Here is a 15,996-nt window from a genome sequence, read left to right on the forward strand (position 1 = left end):
AAGTGATGAGGGAGGAAGAGAATATAGTGAGAGACTTAGCGGATAAAAAGAAATGTATGATTATATTGGGGATGGAAGAGAAGTATAATACAAATTGGACTACAAGAATAAAGGAGGAGAAGGAGAAAGTAAATAAGATATTGGAAGTAGTTCAAGAAGATGGAACAGAAACAAGGAAAGAAATAGAAGAAATATATAGACTAGGGAAATGCAATACAGATAAGACCAGACCAATTAAGATCAAATTCAGGTCACAAACAACAGCAGAGAATATCTTAGCAAAAACAGGGAAACTAGCAAACAGTGAACAATTTAAACAAATATGGATAAAAAGAGAAATGAATAAAGAGGAAAGAGAGGAGGAGAAAGCAAAAAGACAAGAAGCTAAAAAAACAAAACAAGAAAAGAACAGACAGAAAAAGAGAAATTCTATTGGAGAGTAGTGAATAAAAGTGAGAAAATGGTACATAGCAGAGAAAAATGGAAGGGAAACAGAAAACATGATGGAAGTAGCAGAAAATTGAAAATGTCTTACACAAATATAGATGGCTTAATAACAGGCTTAAACAAACTGAATGATTACCTGAAAGAAAAAGAACCGGACATAATGGGAATTGTAGAGACAAAATTGAAAGGTCCACTACCATCCAACAGTGTAGGACATGGTGCATGTAATTGTTGGATTAGAAACAGAGAGGTAAAACAAGGAGATGATTATTAGGTCCAGTCTTGAAGGTTCTTCATTTCTATACTTAGTGTTCTCTTGAATCCATTGCATCATTGTATGGTCAATAATCATATCAAGTAGTACATTTCCCCATGAGTCATCTCCACCCTTTACTGTCATCTCTTCCTAGCAGATTTCTTTACAATTAAAGTCCCCTTTTATAACTATTCTTCCTCCCTCTCCATTATCTTATTTAATGTTATCCTTGTGTCTTTTAACATATTTTTATGTTCTCTCTCTTCCCACAAGGCTGTTTTAGGAGGCACATACCGGTAATTTATTATAAACTTTCTGCTCTTCCTATTTTTGTCTTCCACTTCCATCATAATCATCTCTACTCTATTTTTTCAATATGTGACATTCCTCACATTTATATCCTTCTTGGTCAGGAACATAACTCCAAAAATGTAAAGATTAGAAGTATAGATAAGAGCAATACAGTAGAAGATGATGAGAATATTTTCCAGGGATTTAAAGAGGGTGGGGGGGACACAAACCCCTCCCGATTAACAAGACTAGAAGAGAAACTCGATAAGATGATCGAGCACTGGGAATTTAAGTTCGGTCACGTTAACAACATTGTGCAGAGAGTTGAAAAATTGGAAGAACTAGAGAAGGCGAACAAAAACTTAACTAAGGAAATTGAAGAATTAAAAAAAAAACAGTTAAAAGAAGTAAAAGAAGAGAAAGTCTTAAAGGAGAATAATAAGGAGAACAAGGAGGGTTGGAAAAAAATCCAAGAAAATAGCAAAGTTGCATTCACTGACATAATCAGACAGCAAATGAATGAACAAACTGAAGACTCAGTTATTAAAGTGATGAGACAGAAGGAGAATATAGTAAGAGACTTAGCAGACAGAAAGAAATGTATAATTATATTAGGAATGGAAGAGAAACATAACCCAGATAGAACCACAAGAATCAAAGAGGAAAATGAAAAAGTAAGAAATTTACTAGAATTAGTTCAGGAAGATGAACCAGAAATAATGAAACAAATCGAAGAGAAATTCAGGCTCTGGAAATATAGTACAGACAAGACCAGACCAATTAAGATTAAATTCAGGTCACAAACTACGGCTGAGAATATCTTATCCAAAACAGGGAAACTAGCAACAAATGAACAATATAAAAAGGTATGGATAAAAAGAGAAACGAATAAAGAGGAAAGAGAGGAAGAAAAACAGAAAAGACTTGAAGCTAAGGAAAAAAACGAGAGAAGAACGGAGTCAGAAAAAGAGAGATTCTATTGGAGAGTAGTGAATATGAAACTAAAGAAAGTCGACATACAAGAGAAAAACAAAAGGGAAACAGAGAACACAATGGAAGTGGCAGAAAACCAAGAGTGTCTTACACAAATATAGATGGATTAATAACAGGATTGAATGAGCTGAATGATTATTTGAAGGAAAAAGAACCAGACATAATGGGAATTGTAGAAACAAAATTAAAAGGTTCACTACCACCCAACAGTGTAGGACATGATGCATATAATTATTGGATTAGAAACAAGAAATGACAGTAAAGGGTGGAGACGGCTCATGGGGAAATGCTCTACTTGAGATGGTTACTGACCATACAATGACACAATGGATACAAAACACTAGGTATAGAAATGAAGAAGAGCCATTGAGACTAGACCTAATAATTACATCTAAACCTAGAATAGTGGACAAAATTGAATATAAAACACCAATAAGTAAAAGTGACCACATATTGATTGAACTGGAACTTAATGAAGAAAAATATATGAAAAGAAATGAACAATATAGAAAAGGAAGAATGATGTATGAAAAAACAAACTTTGATAAAATAAGAGAATTCTTTCAAAAGGAAAACTGGGAAAAAATATACAAAGAAGAAACAACAGAAGAGAAATGGAATATTTTGACAAAAATTTACAAAAAAGGAGTGGAAAAGTATGTCCCAAGACAAAAACAAGGAAAAGAATATGTAAAATGCTGGTACAACAAAAGTTGTAGGGAGTTAAAAGACAAAAGAGACAAAGCCTGGACCAGATGGAAAAAAGACAGAAGACCTGAAAAATGGAAAATATATACCTGTTATAGAAATGAATATGTACAAATGTGCAGAGAGGAAAAGAGAAAATATGAAAAAGGTATCATAGAAAAGTGTAAAGATCAACCAAAACTATTCTACAGATTTGTAAACAATAAACTGAAAAACAAACAAGACTTGGAGAAATTAAGACAAGAGGGAGTTGAATACACTGAGGAAATGGAAATGGCGGAAATTATGAACAAACATTTTAAATCAGTGTTTACAAGGGAGAACATACAACCTGAAGAGAACGAATGGAAAGAGAGTCCCCCCTATGGAAGAAATAGAAGTAACAAAGAATGAAATATTAACACACTTGAGTAATCTTGAAGTCAGAAAATCGCATGGACCAGATGAAATAGCAAACTGGATACTGAAAGAATGCAGGAATGAACTGGCAGACAAAATACATAGCATACTAAACAGTTCCTTGAAAGAAGGAAAAGTTCCAGAAGATTGGAAAAAAGCAAATATAGTACCTATATATAAAGGAGGAAATAAAGAACCTACCAACTATAGACCAGTCTCTCTAACAAGTACAATAGCAAAAATTTGTGAAAGAATTATCAAAAGTAGGTGGGTAAGATATTTAGAAAAAAACAGTGTTAAATCCAAGGCAATTTGGATTCAGACAAGGACGATCATGCGTCACCAATTTAATATGTTTCTATTCAAGGCTAATAGATATAATACAAGAAAGAGATGGATGGGCGGACTGTGCATTTCTAGACCTAAAGAAAGCTTTTGACAAAGTACCACATAAGAAGTTGCTTAAGAAATTAGAAACTGAAGGAGGAATACAGGGCAAACTACTAAATTGGATGGAAGACTTTTTGCAAGAAAGAAAAATGAGAGTAGTGATAAGAAACCAGCACTCAAAATGGGATGAAGTAATAAGCGGTGTTCTGCAGGGAACAGTTCTGGCCCCAATAATGTTTGCTATATATATTAATGATATGGATGAAGGAATTGAAAGCTATATGAGCTTCTTTGCAGATGATGCAAAACTACTGAAAAGAGTGAAAACTGAAGAAGATTGTGAATCACTACAGAGAGATCTAAATAAAGTACAGGAATGGAGTAGGAAGTGGGAGATGGAGTTCAATACAAAAAAGTGTAGTGTAATGGAATTTGGAAAAAGCAAAAACAGAATAACAGGAGCATATAAATTGGGAGAAGAAGGAATAAAAAAAGTAGAAAACGAGAAGGACCTGGGAGTCATTGTTATGAATAATATGTCACCTGAGAAACATATAAATAAGATTTTTGGAGAAACTTATAATTTAATAAGAACAATCAAAGTTGCATTTACATACCTGGATGAAGAAATGGTGAAGAAAATCCTAATCACCCTGATAAGACCAAGATTGGAATATGCAGCAACGATATGGTCACCAAGTACAAAAAAAAAAAAAAAAAATGTATAAAAAAACTTGAAAGAATACAAAGAGCAATTACAAAATTGGCACCAACACTCTCAAAACTATCATATGAAGAGAGACTAGAAAAACTTGAACTACAGACACTAGAGCAAAGAAGAGAGAGAGGAGATTTGATAGCTATTTACAGAATCATGAAAGGCATAGAAATTACTGATAGAATCTGATAAAATGGGATGGCAGAAATACAAGAGGACACGGAAAGAAAATAAAAAAAGACAGCTATAGAAGAGATTTGAAAAAGAACAGCTTTCCTCACAGAGTAATAGACAGTTGGAACAAGTTAGATGAGAATGTGGTGTGTGCAAAAACAATACAAGAATTTAAAAATAGTTTAGATAAAATGAGATATGAAGACGGGACCCCACGAGCATAGCTCCCCTTCCCGTAAAATACAACTAGGTAAATACACACACTTCAACAAATGGACGGCTCAAAGGACATTCTGAAGAAAAAGGGAAATTTCCTGGATCCCGAAGCAAAGGAAGTACCTATTGTATTTACAGGGTGGGGGGAAATTGCTCGTGGTGTAGGGGAAAGTGAGGAAAAAGGAGAAGGGGAGGCATTATTGAAAAAAATGGAAGAAAATGAGGAAGGTGAAGAAAGGGTCTTGGAAGTCAGAAGGGGTGTAAACAAAAGGTGTGCAGACAACACAGCCGAGGTCGAACAGGTGAGCAAAAGTATGAAGAGTAGAAATATAGATAAGAGCAGATCAGTGGAAAGAGGAGATAATTACTTCTATGGATTTAATGAGGGAGGAGATGACAACCTCTTCTGACTAGTTAGTCTAGAGGAGAAACTGATAAAAATGAACGAGGCATGGGAGGTTAGGTTTAGCCAACTTGCACTAGTTACAGAAAGAGTTGATAAGGTGGGAGAACTAAAGAAGGAAAATCAAAACCTAACTAAAGAAATAGAAGAATTAAAAAGACAAGAGAAGTAAAGGATGAGAATGAGGAATTAAAGAGGAATAATAAAGAGAATAAAGAGCCCATAGCAAAAGAGGTGTTTGGAAAAAAGTCCAAGAGAATATCAAAATTGAATTTAGAGATATAGTGAAACAGCAGATGAAGGAAAAAACTAAGGACACAGTTATTAAAGTGATGAGAGAGAAGGAGAATATAGTAAGAGACTTAGCAGATAAAAAGAAATGTATAATTATATTAGGAATGGAAGAGAAGCATAATCCAAATAGGACTACAAGAGTAAAGGAGAAGGAAAAAGTAAAGAATGTATTAAAAATAGTTCAAGAAAATTAACAAGAAATTGAAATATGTAGGCTGGGGAAATACAACAAGACCAGACCAATTAACAATGTCTTAAATTTTATTTTTATTTTACAGTTCAGCATATGGTGCAGGAACTTAAATGAGGCATCTCTAATTGACAAATATGGATCAGGCAGAAAAACTATCCCTATAGAACGGTTCAAGAATTTTTTGGTCTTGGAACAGAAAGATGATGAAAATGCTGGTTTGGAATATATGAGAAGCTTACCTTGGGATATGAAGAGAGTGGAGAATAAAGAACTTAGTCATCTGGAGGTTAGATTCGATACATTTAGCAAATCTTTATTACTTGTCACAGCTAGTTAAATCTTTATTAATAATTGGTAGATCATATCCTTCAATGTACAGTGATCCCACATCTGTTTCAGTTTATCTTCTATTTGTTTTCTAAATCCAATGAGCTGTGGGATAAGTCTCACAAAAGCCAGAGTATGTCACAGCCCATGCATCATTACTGGATTTCATCATCCCATAACACGTATGTATATTAGTGATGTCTGTTCAGCTTGTGTATGTGAACAGTGACAACATTTGTCACTCAAACCTTCATAAAATGTTTCCGATACAGATATCTTACAGGACGACAGTTTGGGGGGAACTCTTCTGTGGATGCATATGTTGAAGTACTTTGCCAGGGCTGTCGTAGTGTTGAAATTGACTGTTGGGATGGGAAAAATGGTCAGCCTGAAGTAACTCATGGTAGGACTCTAACATCATCTATCAAATTTAAGGATGTAATCAAGGCCATCAAAGACTATGGTTTTGCCACTTCTGAGTAAGCATTTTTCTAATGTTGAAAAACTGTGATACTGTGATATTTTTTATGTAGAATCTGATGCATTAATATTCCAAGATATATGCATGTATTTCAAAAGATGTATGCTTTCTCAGGTACCCACTTATACTGTCTATTGAAGACCATTGCAGTATAGCTCAGCAGACATTGATGGCTCAGATCCTTAAGGACATTTTAGGAGATTATCTTCTTCAGGGACCTTTAAATCTTCCTAGTCCTACAATGCCTTCCCCTGAGCAGCTGAAAATGAAAGTTCTCATCAAACATAAGAAGTGTGGTGGATATGGTAATAGAAATTGGGGCTCCTTTGTTAATTCTTCCATAATGGATAGCACTTTTATTTTTAATTTTGGTTGCCACTAGACTCTTTTATTTATGAGAGGTACAAAGAAAAGAAAAGAGAAGTAAAGCAAAAGGTAAAGGAGGCAAAGAGGAGAGCAGATGTGAAATGGGGTAGGAGTATGACAGAAAATTTTGAAAGTAATAAAAAGATGTTTTGGAAAGAAATTAAGAGAGGAAGAGGAGGCGAATCAAGTAGGGAAGAAAAGGTAAAAGGTACAGATGGAGAGTTGATAATGGAAGAGATGGCAGTGAGGGGAAGATGGGCAGAATATTTTAGGGAGTTGCTAAATGTGAAGGAGGATAGGGAAGGAAAGATAGCTGCAGTGGGAAATACGAAGAAAATGAGAGTGATGAGTGAGGAGAACGGAGGAGAAATAAGGAAGGATGAGGTGAAGGCAGTTGTAAAGATGATGAAAGCAGGTAAGGCACCTGGTCTGGATGGATGTCATGCAGAATGTCTGAAAAAGGGAGGTTCAGTGATGGTGGACTGGTTGGTGAGATTATTTAATGTTTGCTGGAGAGAGGGTAAAGTACCGGAGGACTGGAGTAGTGCCTGTATAGTTCCTCTTTACAAGGGAAAAGGGGACAAGTGTGAATGTAGTAATTTCAGAGGGATTAGCCTGTTGAGTGTAGTAGGGAAGGCTTATGGGAGAGTCTTAATTGAGAGGATTAGGAGAGGAACAGAAGGAGTAATTGGTGAGGAACAGTGTGGATTTAGGACGGGTAGAGGTTGTGTAGATCAGATCTTTGTGGTAAGACAGATATGTGAGAAAGCTATAGGAAAGGGGAAGGATATTTTTTGGGCTTTTATGGATCTGGAAAAGGCTTATGATAGGGTAGACAGAAAGGCACTGTGGGAGGTTATGCAGATTTATGGGATAGGAGGAAAGCTTTTGGGAGCTGTCAAGAGTTTTTATGTGAGTAGTAGAGCATGTGTTAGGATTAGAAATGGAGAGAGTGAGTGGTTTGAAGTAAAGGTGGGACTTCGTCAAGGATGCGTTATGTCGCCCTGGCTGTTCAACTTATACATGGATGGGGTGGTGCGAGAGGTGAATGCTAGGGTAGTGAGTCAGGGATTGGAGATGGTTAAAGAAAATGGAGAAAAGTGGGAGGTGAGCCAGCTGTTGTTTGCGGACGACACTGCGCTTGTGGCAGGGTCAGAGGAGGGATTGAGGAAGCTGGTGGCAGAGTTTGGGAGAGTATGTGATAGAAGAAAGCTAAAGATAAATGTGGGTAAAAGTAAGGTGATGAGATGTACAAGGGGTGAAAGTGGCAGTAGACTGGAAGTGAACATTAAGGGAGAGCGACTGGAGGAAGTGGATAGTTTTAGATACTTGGGTGCAAGTGTAGCAGGAAAAGGTGGAGTGAAGGTGGAGGTAGAATGTAGATTGAGAGAAGCGAGTAAATGCCTTGGTGGTTTAAAGAGTGTAATGAGAAGTAGACATTTGGGAATGGATGCGAAGAGGAGACTGTATGAAGGAGTGATTGTGCCAACAGCACTGTATGGGGCAGAAACGTGGAACATAAGAGAAGAAGAGAGAAGGAGTTTGAATGTGTTTGAGATGAGGTGTCTGAGAAGTATGGTGGGGGTTACTAGGCTAGATAGAGTGAGAAATGAGGAGGTGAGGAGGAGAACAGGGGTGAAAAAGGATTTGGGAGAGAGGGTTGATGAAAGAATATTAGGATGGTTTGGACACATGGAAAGAATGAGTGACGAAAGACTAGTAAAAGAGGTATGGAAGGCAGATGTGGAGGGAGTGAACATGAGGGGACGTCCTAGGATGAGGTGGATGGATGGGGTGAAGGGGGCTTTGGGGAAGAGGGGAATGTCTGTTGAGGAAGGAAGGGAGAGGACGGAAGACAGAGGTGAGTGGAGAATGGTTGTATATGGATGATGTTGTGACGACATGAGGAGGAATAGGCGGGGGGGTGGTGGGTGGGGTAGTATGTGTGAGTAAATTTTGACGCAGCCCGAAGGGATTTCTCCCCGTCCTCTCCTTATATGCAAAGGGGGACGGAGAGGGGGGGTCGCCGATTAAATGAAGCGGCCTTGCTGTGGATGTACTGTGTCTTGCGACACTGCTTCTGACCCAGGGCGGTGGGCAGGGTTCAGGGATGACCCGTCATCCAGGAGGTGCTCAGATGAGAGGAAGGGTGGGAGGGGTGTGGAGTGTATTTAGGGATGAAATGGGTGGGAGTGTTTTTATGCCTTTCCTTTTGTGGCTACCTCCCTTGGAAGGGGGAAAAAGCCTTGGTATATGTATGTATGTACTAGACTCTTTTATTTACCTTCATGGTACCCCTTGGAAGTGAAGGATGAATTTATGGTCAAATGTGGGCTGAATTTTTGGTTTCCTTTATATATGGATTTGATATGGTTTGATGTCACAAACTCCCCCCTATTGGAAGGCTCGGACAGTGCCCCACACAGAGGACTTTGTAGTGTGGAATTTAATAAACCATGCCCTTGGTTCAACTTTGCTGGTGGCAGGATAACCCGCTCAGCCAGCGAGCTTCCGTATCCCCTTGTATTTCTCTTATCCCAATTTAGTAAGTCTTCTCTATCAAGGACTTCCATATCTCTCATGATGCTGTAGATAGTCAACAAGTCACCTCTTTCTCCTTTGTTCCAGAGTCAACAATTCTTGTTCTGACAATCTCTTTTCAGATGACAATTTTCTAGTGCTGGGGCCATCTTTGTAGTTGCTCTCTGGGTTCTCTAAATTTTCCTTATATTCTTTTTAGTACTGGGTGACCATAGTGTCACTGCGTACTCCAATTTTGGCTTTATCAGTGTGACTAATATTTTCTTAACCATTTCTAAACTAACCTGACCTGTGTTTGATAAATCATTACCTGCAAATTAAATGTCATCTGGCTCGTCCTCATTGTCGTCGTCGTGAGAGACGTTGGCAGATGACAAGATGGCGTCCCAATCCTATGCTACCGACTTCGTTCATTAGCATATTTTCTTGTAGCATGGTATTTTTTACTTTCATTTCCGCCCACAAAATTGCATATTACGTTGATACATTTTAATTTACAAAATTAATAATTAATTTTCTATTACTATATTGCGCCCATGGTCGAAACTAAAAAAATACCCCGGTATTCAATATGGAATGTCAGCATATGTGGATTTGGTCATATACGGTAATTTCAGGAACCTGACCACCGTAAATATACAGTAAATAAAGCTTTAAGGGACTGTAGGGCGCGAAAACACGAAAAATTCTGGAAAATCAACGAATTTTAGGTAAACATTTCAAAAGATTCTCTATGATGGTGGTAACACTTTAGCCAAATATTACAGCTCAATTCCGTTTCTTTTCTTATATATAAAATAAAATAAATAAATTTTTGGCAACCTCTGGCAACCCCATTGCATGAAAAAACATTCTGTATATTGAAATAAAGTCAAAATTTTGATACCCAGTTCTGTTTTGTTTACTATAATTAATATATATGGAGATATCTGGCAACTTGCCCAACACTAATCGTCAATCACCACAAGGATCTCAGTATCTCTTCAAAGCTAAAGGAGAAAGGATGTCGCCCTGTCGCGTATCTGTTATCCTACCAGTCATGCATGCGATCGTATTATCTTTTATTCTACCAACAGGTATTCAAAAGATTCTCTATGATGGCTGTAACACTTCGACCAAATATTACAGCTCAATTCCGTTTCTGTTCTTATATATAAAATGAAATAGATAAATTATTGGCGACATCTGGCAACCCCATTGCATGAAAAAACATTCTGTATATTGAAATTAAGTCAAATTTTCGATAGCCAGTTCAGTTTTGTTTAAAGTTTTAAACGGAAACGTAAAAAAATAGACAATGTCACGAGTGAGTACGCGGCCGGAGGATTTTAAATGCCGGTGCGCTCCTTTAAACTTTAAATGCCTCTCCTGAAAAGTTTATGTTTTTTATATTTAAATAGCCATATCTCTGTTTCTTTTTGTCCGATTTCATTCATTCTTTCGAATTTGTAAAGAGAAAGAGTAATTCTTTAATTTGATCAGGAAAAAACAAAGGAAACTGTAACTTATTTTTTTTGTTTAATTTATCATAGCAGATTTTCACTGAAGTTTCTACTATTCAAAATAAAAAAATCATAAAAAAGAATAAAAGAGAGTAGGAAAAAATCTAACTCAATGAAGTTGTTTCCAAGACTCTAATCTTTCATTTCCTACATAGTAGGCTGATTACCTATGCCTGTGGATACTTCAATGATTACAGATACTATCATAAAAAAAAGAAAGAAAAAAATTAACTACACGTAATATATACATGTTACTAAAACAATTTAGTATGCAATAATACTCTTTCCGATAGAGTAAGTATACATAAGTTCACCAAAGAAATTGAACAACTTTTATGACACGTTCACCTATAAGCACTTCCCACAGTCCCTTAATGTACTGTATAAAAGAGGGAAAATACACGAAAATTAAGATACATGTATTGCTGGACATTGTACATACAGTACATGTACGTATATGTATACACTTTCGCTTAATGACCAATTCGGTTAACGATGGCGCGCTGGTCCCAATTGTCATCGTTTAACAAGGAGTGGTTGTATATATTAGATGAGTAGTAGTGGCTATTTTGTGAGCCTTCTTCACACAAAAATGAAGAAATGGGTAAATTGTGTGGAGCTGGGTAGATAGTGATAGGATAGGTTACACCAGCATACATTGGCACCTGTGCCATGGCACTGGTGTTGTGTGGCTGTAGTATAAAAAGGTGCTGGGGAATTTTTGGCTTCTCCTGACTATTGAGCTCACACCCTGTTCACACCAACTTCATTGTAAGTCAAAGACAAATTGTAATTTATGCACATATTAAATTAAGTATTTGTGCTCTGCCATTTTTTTTTTATCCCCAGTGAGAATCAGTTGATCTAAAAAAAGAGGCTAAGTAGATGTTCTAGAATCTGGATTGCAGGAACCACTCAAGTCAATGGTTATGCTTTGATGCACCAACTCAAATACAGGGCCTAGTTTGTGACATATAGATGATTCCGGAAAGGACCTCATTTATATGTCATGAACTAGGAACTAGGCTCTGTATTTGAGTTGGTGCATTGAATGATAACCCTTGACTCAAGCAGTTCCTGCAATCCAGGGCTCTAAAACATCTACTTAGCCTATTTTTTTTTTTTTTTTTTTTTTTTTTTTTTTTTTTTTAGATCAACTGATTTTCACTGGTGATAACAAATGGTAGAGCGCAAATAGTTAGTATGTACATAAATTACAATTTGTCTTTGACTTACAATGAAGTTGGTGTGAACAGAGTGTGAGTGCGATAGTCAGGAGAAGCCAAAAATGCCCCTGCATCTTTTTATACTACAGCCACACAATACCAGTGCCATGGTACAGATGGCAATGTAAGCTGGCGTAACCTATCCTATCACTATCTACCTAGCTCAACACGATTTAACCATTTCTTTATTTTTGTGTGAAGAAGACTCACAAAATAGCCACTACTACTCATCTAATATATAGTGATCATCACCCTGTTCTCTCCATTTGTAACTTTCATCACATTTGAGTTTTTCTTAGCCAAGAGCATGACCTTCTTAATTTCTTTCCAAAACATCTTTTTATTACTTTCAAAATTTTCTGTCATACTCTTACCCCATTTCACATCTGCTCTCCTCTTTGCCATCTTTACCTTGTGCTTTACTTCTCTTTTCTCTTCTTTGTACCTCTCATATGACTCATGAAATTAAGAGAGGAAGAGGAGGCAAATCAAGTAGAGAAGAAAAGGTAAAAGGTGTAGATGGAGAGTTGATAATGGAAGAGAAGGCAGTAAGGAGAAGATGGGCAGAATATTTTAGGGAGTTGCTTAATGTGAAGGAGAATAGGGAGGGAAAGATAGTTGCAGTGGGAAATGCTAAGAAAATGACTGTGATGAGTGAGGAAAATGGAGGAGAAATAAGGAAGGATGAAGTGAAGGGAGTTGTTAAGATGATGAAAGCAGGTAAGGCACCTGGTCTGGATGGATGCCATGCAGAATGTCTAAACAAAGGAGGTACAGTGATGGTGGACTGGCTGGTGAGGTTATTTAATATTTGTCGGAGAGAGGGTAGAGTGCCAGAGGACTGGAGGAGTGCCTGTATACTTCCACTTTACAAGGGAAAAGGGGACAATTGTGAGTGTAGTAGTTTCAGAGGGATTAGCTTGTTAAGTGTAGTTGGGTAGGCTTATGGGAGGATCTTGATTGAGAGGATTAGGAGAGGAACAGAGGGAGTAATTGGTGAGGAACAGTGTGGATTTATGACGAGTAGAGGTGTAGATCAGATTTTTGTGGTAAGACAGATATGCGAGAAAACTAAAGGAAGGGGGAAGGATGTTTTTTGGGCTTTTATGGATCTGGAAAAGGCTTACGACAGGGTAGACCGGAAGGCACTATGGGAGGTTTTGTGGATATACGGGATAGGAGGAAAGCTTCTAGGAGCTGTCAAGAGATTTTACAAGAGTAGTAGAGCATGTGTCAGGATAAGAAATAGAGAGAGTGAGTGGTTCGAGGTAAAGGTGGGACTTCGTCAGGGATGCTTTATGTCGCCCTGGCTGTTCAACTTGTACATGGATAGGGTGGTGCGAGAGGTAAATACAAGGGTAGTTGGTCAGGGATTGGAGGTGGTTAAAGAAAATGGAGAAAAGTGGGAGGTGAGCCAGCTGTTGTTTGCGGATGACACTGTGCTTGTGGCAGGATCGGAGGAGGGATTGAGGAAGTTGGTGACAGAGTTTGGGAGAGTGTGTGAAAGAAGAAAGCTGAAGATAAATGTGGGTAAAAGGTGATGAGATATACAAGGGGTGAAAGTGGCAGCAGACTGGAAGTGAGCATTAAGGGAGAGCGACTGGAGGAAGTGGATAGTTTTAGATACTTGGGTGCAAATGTGGCAAGAAAAGGTGGAGTGAAGGTGGAGGTAGAATGTAGATTGAGAGAAGCGAGTAAATGCCTTGATGGATTAAAAAGTGTAATGAGAAATAGACATATGAGAATGGATGCTAGGAGGAGACTGTATGAAAGAGTGATTGTGCCAACAGCACTGTATGGAGCAGAAACATGGAACATAAGAGAGGAAGAGAGAAGGAGTTTGAATGTGTTTGAGATGAGGTGCCTGAGAAGTATGATGGGGGTTACTAGGCTAGATAGAGTGAGAAATGAGGAGGTGAGGCGGAGAACAGGGATGGAAAGGGAGTTGGGAGATAGGGTTGATGAAAGAGTATTGGGATGGTTTGGACACATGGAAAGAATGAGTGAAGAAAGACTAGTATAAGAGGTATGGAAGGCAGATATGGAGGGAGTGAACATGAGGGGACGTCCTAGGATGAGATGGATGGATGGGGTGAAGGGGGCTTTGGGGAAGAGGGGAATGTCAGTTGAGGAAGGACGGGAGAGGACAGAAGACGGGTGAATGGAGAATGGTTGCATATGGATGATGTTGTGATGCATGAGGTGGAATGGGCGGGGGGATGAGGGGTGAGGTAGTATGTGTGAGCAAAATTTGACGCAGCCCGAACGGATTTCTCCCTGTCTTCTTTTATGCATGGGGGGATGGAGAGGGCGGGTCGCCGATTTAATGAAGCAGCCTTGCTGTTGATGTGCTGTGTCTTGCGACAATGCTTCTGACCCAGGGCAGTAGACAAGGTGCAGGGATGACCCGTCATCCAGGAGGTGCTAAGATAAGAGGGAGAGTGGAGGGGTATGGAGTGTATTCAGGGATGGAATGGGTGGGAATGATTTTATGCCTTTTCCTTTTTGGCTACCTCCCTTGTAAGGGGGAAAAAGCCTTGGTATATGTATGTATTTATGTACAATATCTCTCACTCTAGTCTACCCTCTCACCCAACTAGCTCTCTTTCGGTCTCTCAGCGTTATTCCCATCATTGATCTCTCCATTCTCCTCTGTGCAGTCTTTAGTTTTGTTTACATCGCCTTCATTGGTATCCAAGTCTCACACCCATAGATTATTGCTAGCAGAATGCATTGATTGTAAACTATATGTTTCAAACATAAAGGTAGAGAGCCTCTCAGAATTTTATTATACTTACCAAACACTTTCCAATCAATTGTAATGCGTCTATTTCATTATCATGATCTTTTGTCACTTTCACCATCTGGCCTAAGTAATTATACTCTTCAACTTCTTTAAGACTCTCATCATCGATTATAATCTCTTTACTTTGAACTTTTGTGTTAAACATTACTTTGGTTTTACTCTTATTCATTTTTAAACCTACTTTGAGACTTTTCTTGTTCAGATCACTCAGCATATCTTGCAAGTCTTCTGCTTTTTCTTAAATAAGTATAATGTCATCTGCAAATCTTAAGTGGTTTGAATATTTGCCATTAATCATTAAACCTTTCTTTTCCCAACTCAACCTTCTGAAAATTTCTTCCAAACAAGCTGTAAATAATTTGGGTGAAATGGTATCGCCTTGCTGTACTCCTTTCTCGATCTTGATCTTTTCTGTATCTTTTTTAGTCGAATTATAGCAGTACCTTTCGCATAAATCTTTTCTAAAACCCTTACAATCTGTTCGTTTGTACCTTGATTGGGTAACAAGTTTAATACTGCTGTTTGTTCTACTGAGTCAAAGGCTTTCTTGTAATCTACAAAAGCTAAACAAAGAGGTATATTGTATTCTGTTGTTTTCTCGATTATTTGGTGTATCGCCTGGAAATGGTCTAGAGTCAAATATCCGCTCCTAAAGCCTGCCTGTTTTCTCGGTTGGTTTCTATCTGAAACTTGGCTTAGTCTATTTGTAAGGATCTTGGAGAATACTTTATATACATTTGATAGTAAGCTAATTGGTTGATATATACTAAGGTTCTTTTGGTCTCCTTTTTTTATGAAGTAAAATCACTATGATTCAGGAACGGTTTCCTGACATAAGCACTGGGTGTACAACTGAGCTAACTTATTATGAACTTCATTCCCTGCGTCTTTCAAGAGATCTATCGATATACCATCTTCCCCAGGTGCTTTTCCTCGTTTCATAGTTTTTATTGCAAATTCTACTTCCTTTGTAATCTCTGGTACACTACTAACGTCTACACACGAACTTACTGACTCAACTACGGTCTTCAACGAGTAAAGCTCTTGATAAGATTCTTCCACTCTTTTTACCATTCTGTCCCTACAGTTAATGATTTCTCCATTTCTATCTTTCAAACATATCATTTGCTGTCTTCCTACCTTTCCGAATAGTTTCCTCTATTTCATCCATATTTTTCTTTCTTTTCTCTAATCTCTGCCTTTTGTTGATAAGCTTGTTCAGTTCTACTCTTTCTATTTTGTCTTTCCTGCTTTTAATCTGCATG

General features: G+C 37.9%; 2 protein-coding genes across 4 annotated transcripts in view; one reads left to right on the forward strand and one right to left on the reverse strand.

Moving 5' to 3' along the window:
* The window catches only part of LOC143020359 (uncharacterized), a 203,972-nt gene that overhangs the window by 84,720 nt on the left and 103,256 nt on the right, over positions 1 to 15,996 (reverse strand). The gene's annotated exons all lie outside the window — the stretch shown is intronic.
* sl (small wing phospholipase C gamma 1) overlaps positions 1 to 15,996 on the forward strand; it is a 182,958-nt gene that overhangs the window by 36,604 nt on the left and 130,358 nt on the right. For both annotated transcript variants that reach the window (XR_012965896.1, XM_076176720.1), the window contains exons 6-9: positions 5,568 to 5,768; positions 5,882 to 5,991; positions 6,082 to 6,288; positions 6,405 to 6,595. Coding sequence is in view for 1 of the 2 variants with exons in the window: in XM_076176720.1 (XP_076032835.1) it covers positions 5,568 to 5,768; positions 5,882 to 5,991; positions 6,082 to 6,288; positions 6,405 to 6,595 (709 nt within the window). In the remaining variant the exon portion in view is untranslated. The remainder of the gene's footprint in view (positions 1 to 5,567; positions 5,769 to 5,881; positions 5,992 to 6,081; positions 6,289 to 6,404; positions 6,596 to 15,996) is intronic.

Source organism: Oratosquilla oratoria, chromosome 39, assembly GCF_046742065.1.
Source record: "Oratosquilla oratoria isolate Oo_2021 chromosome 39, ASM4674206v1, whole genome shotgun sequence".
NCBI lineage: Eukaryota > Metazoa > Arthropoda > Malacostraca > Stomatopoda > Squillidae > Oratosquilla > Oratosquilla oratoria.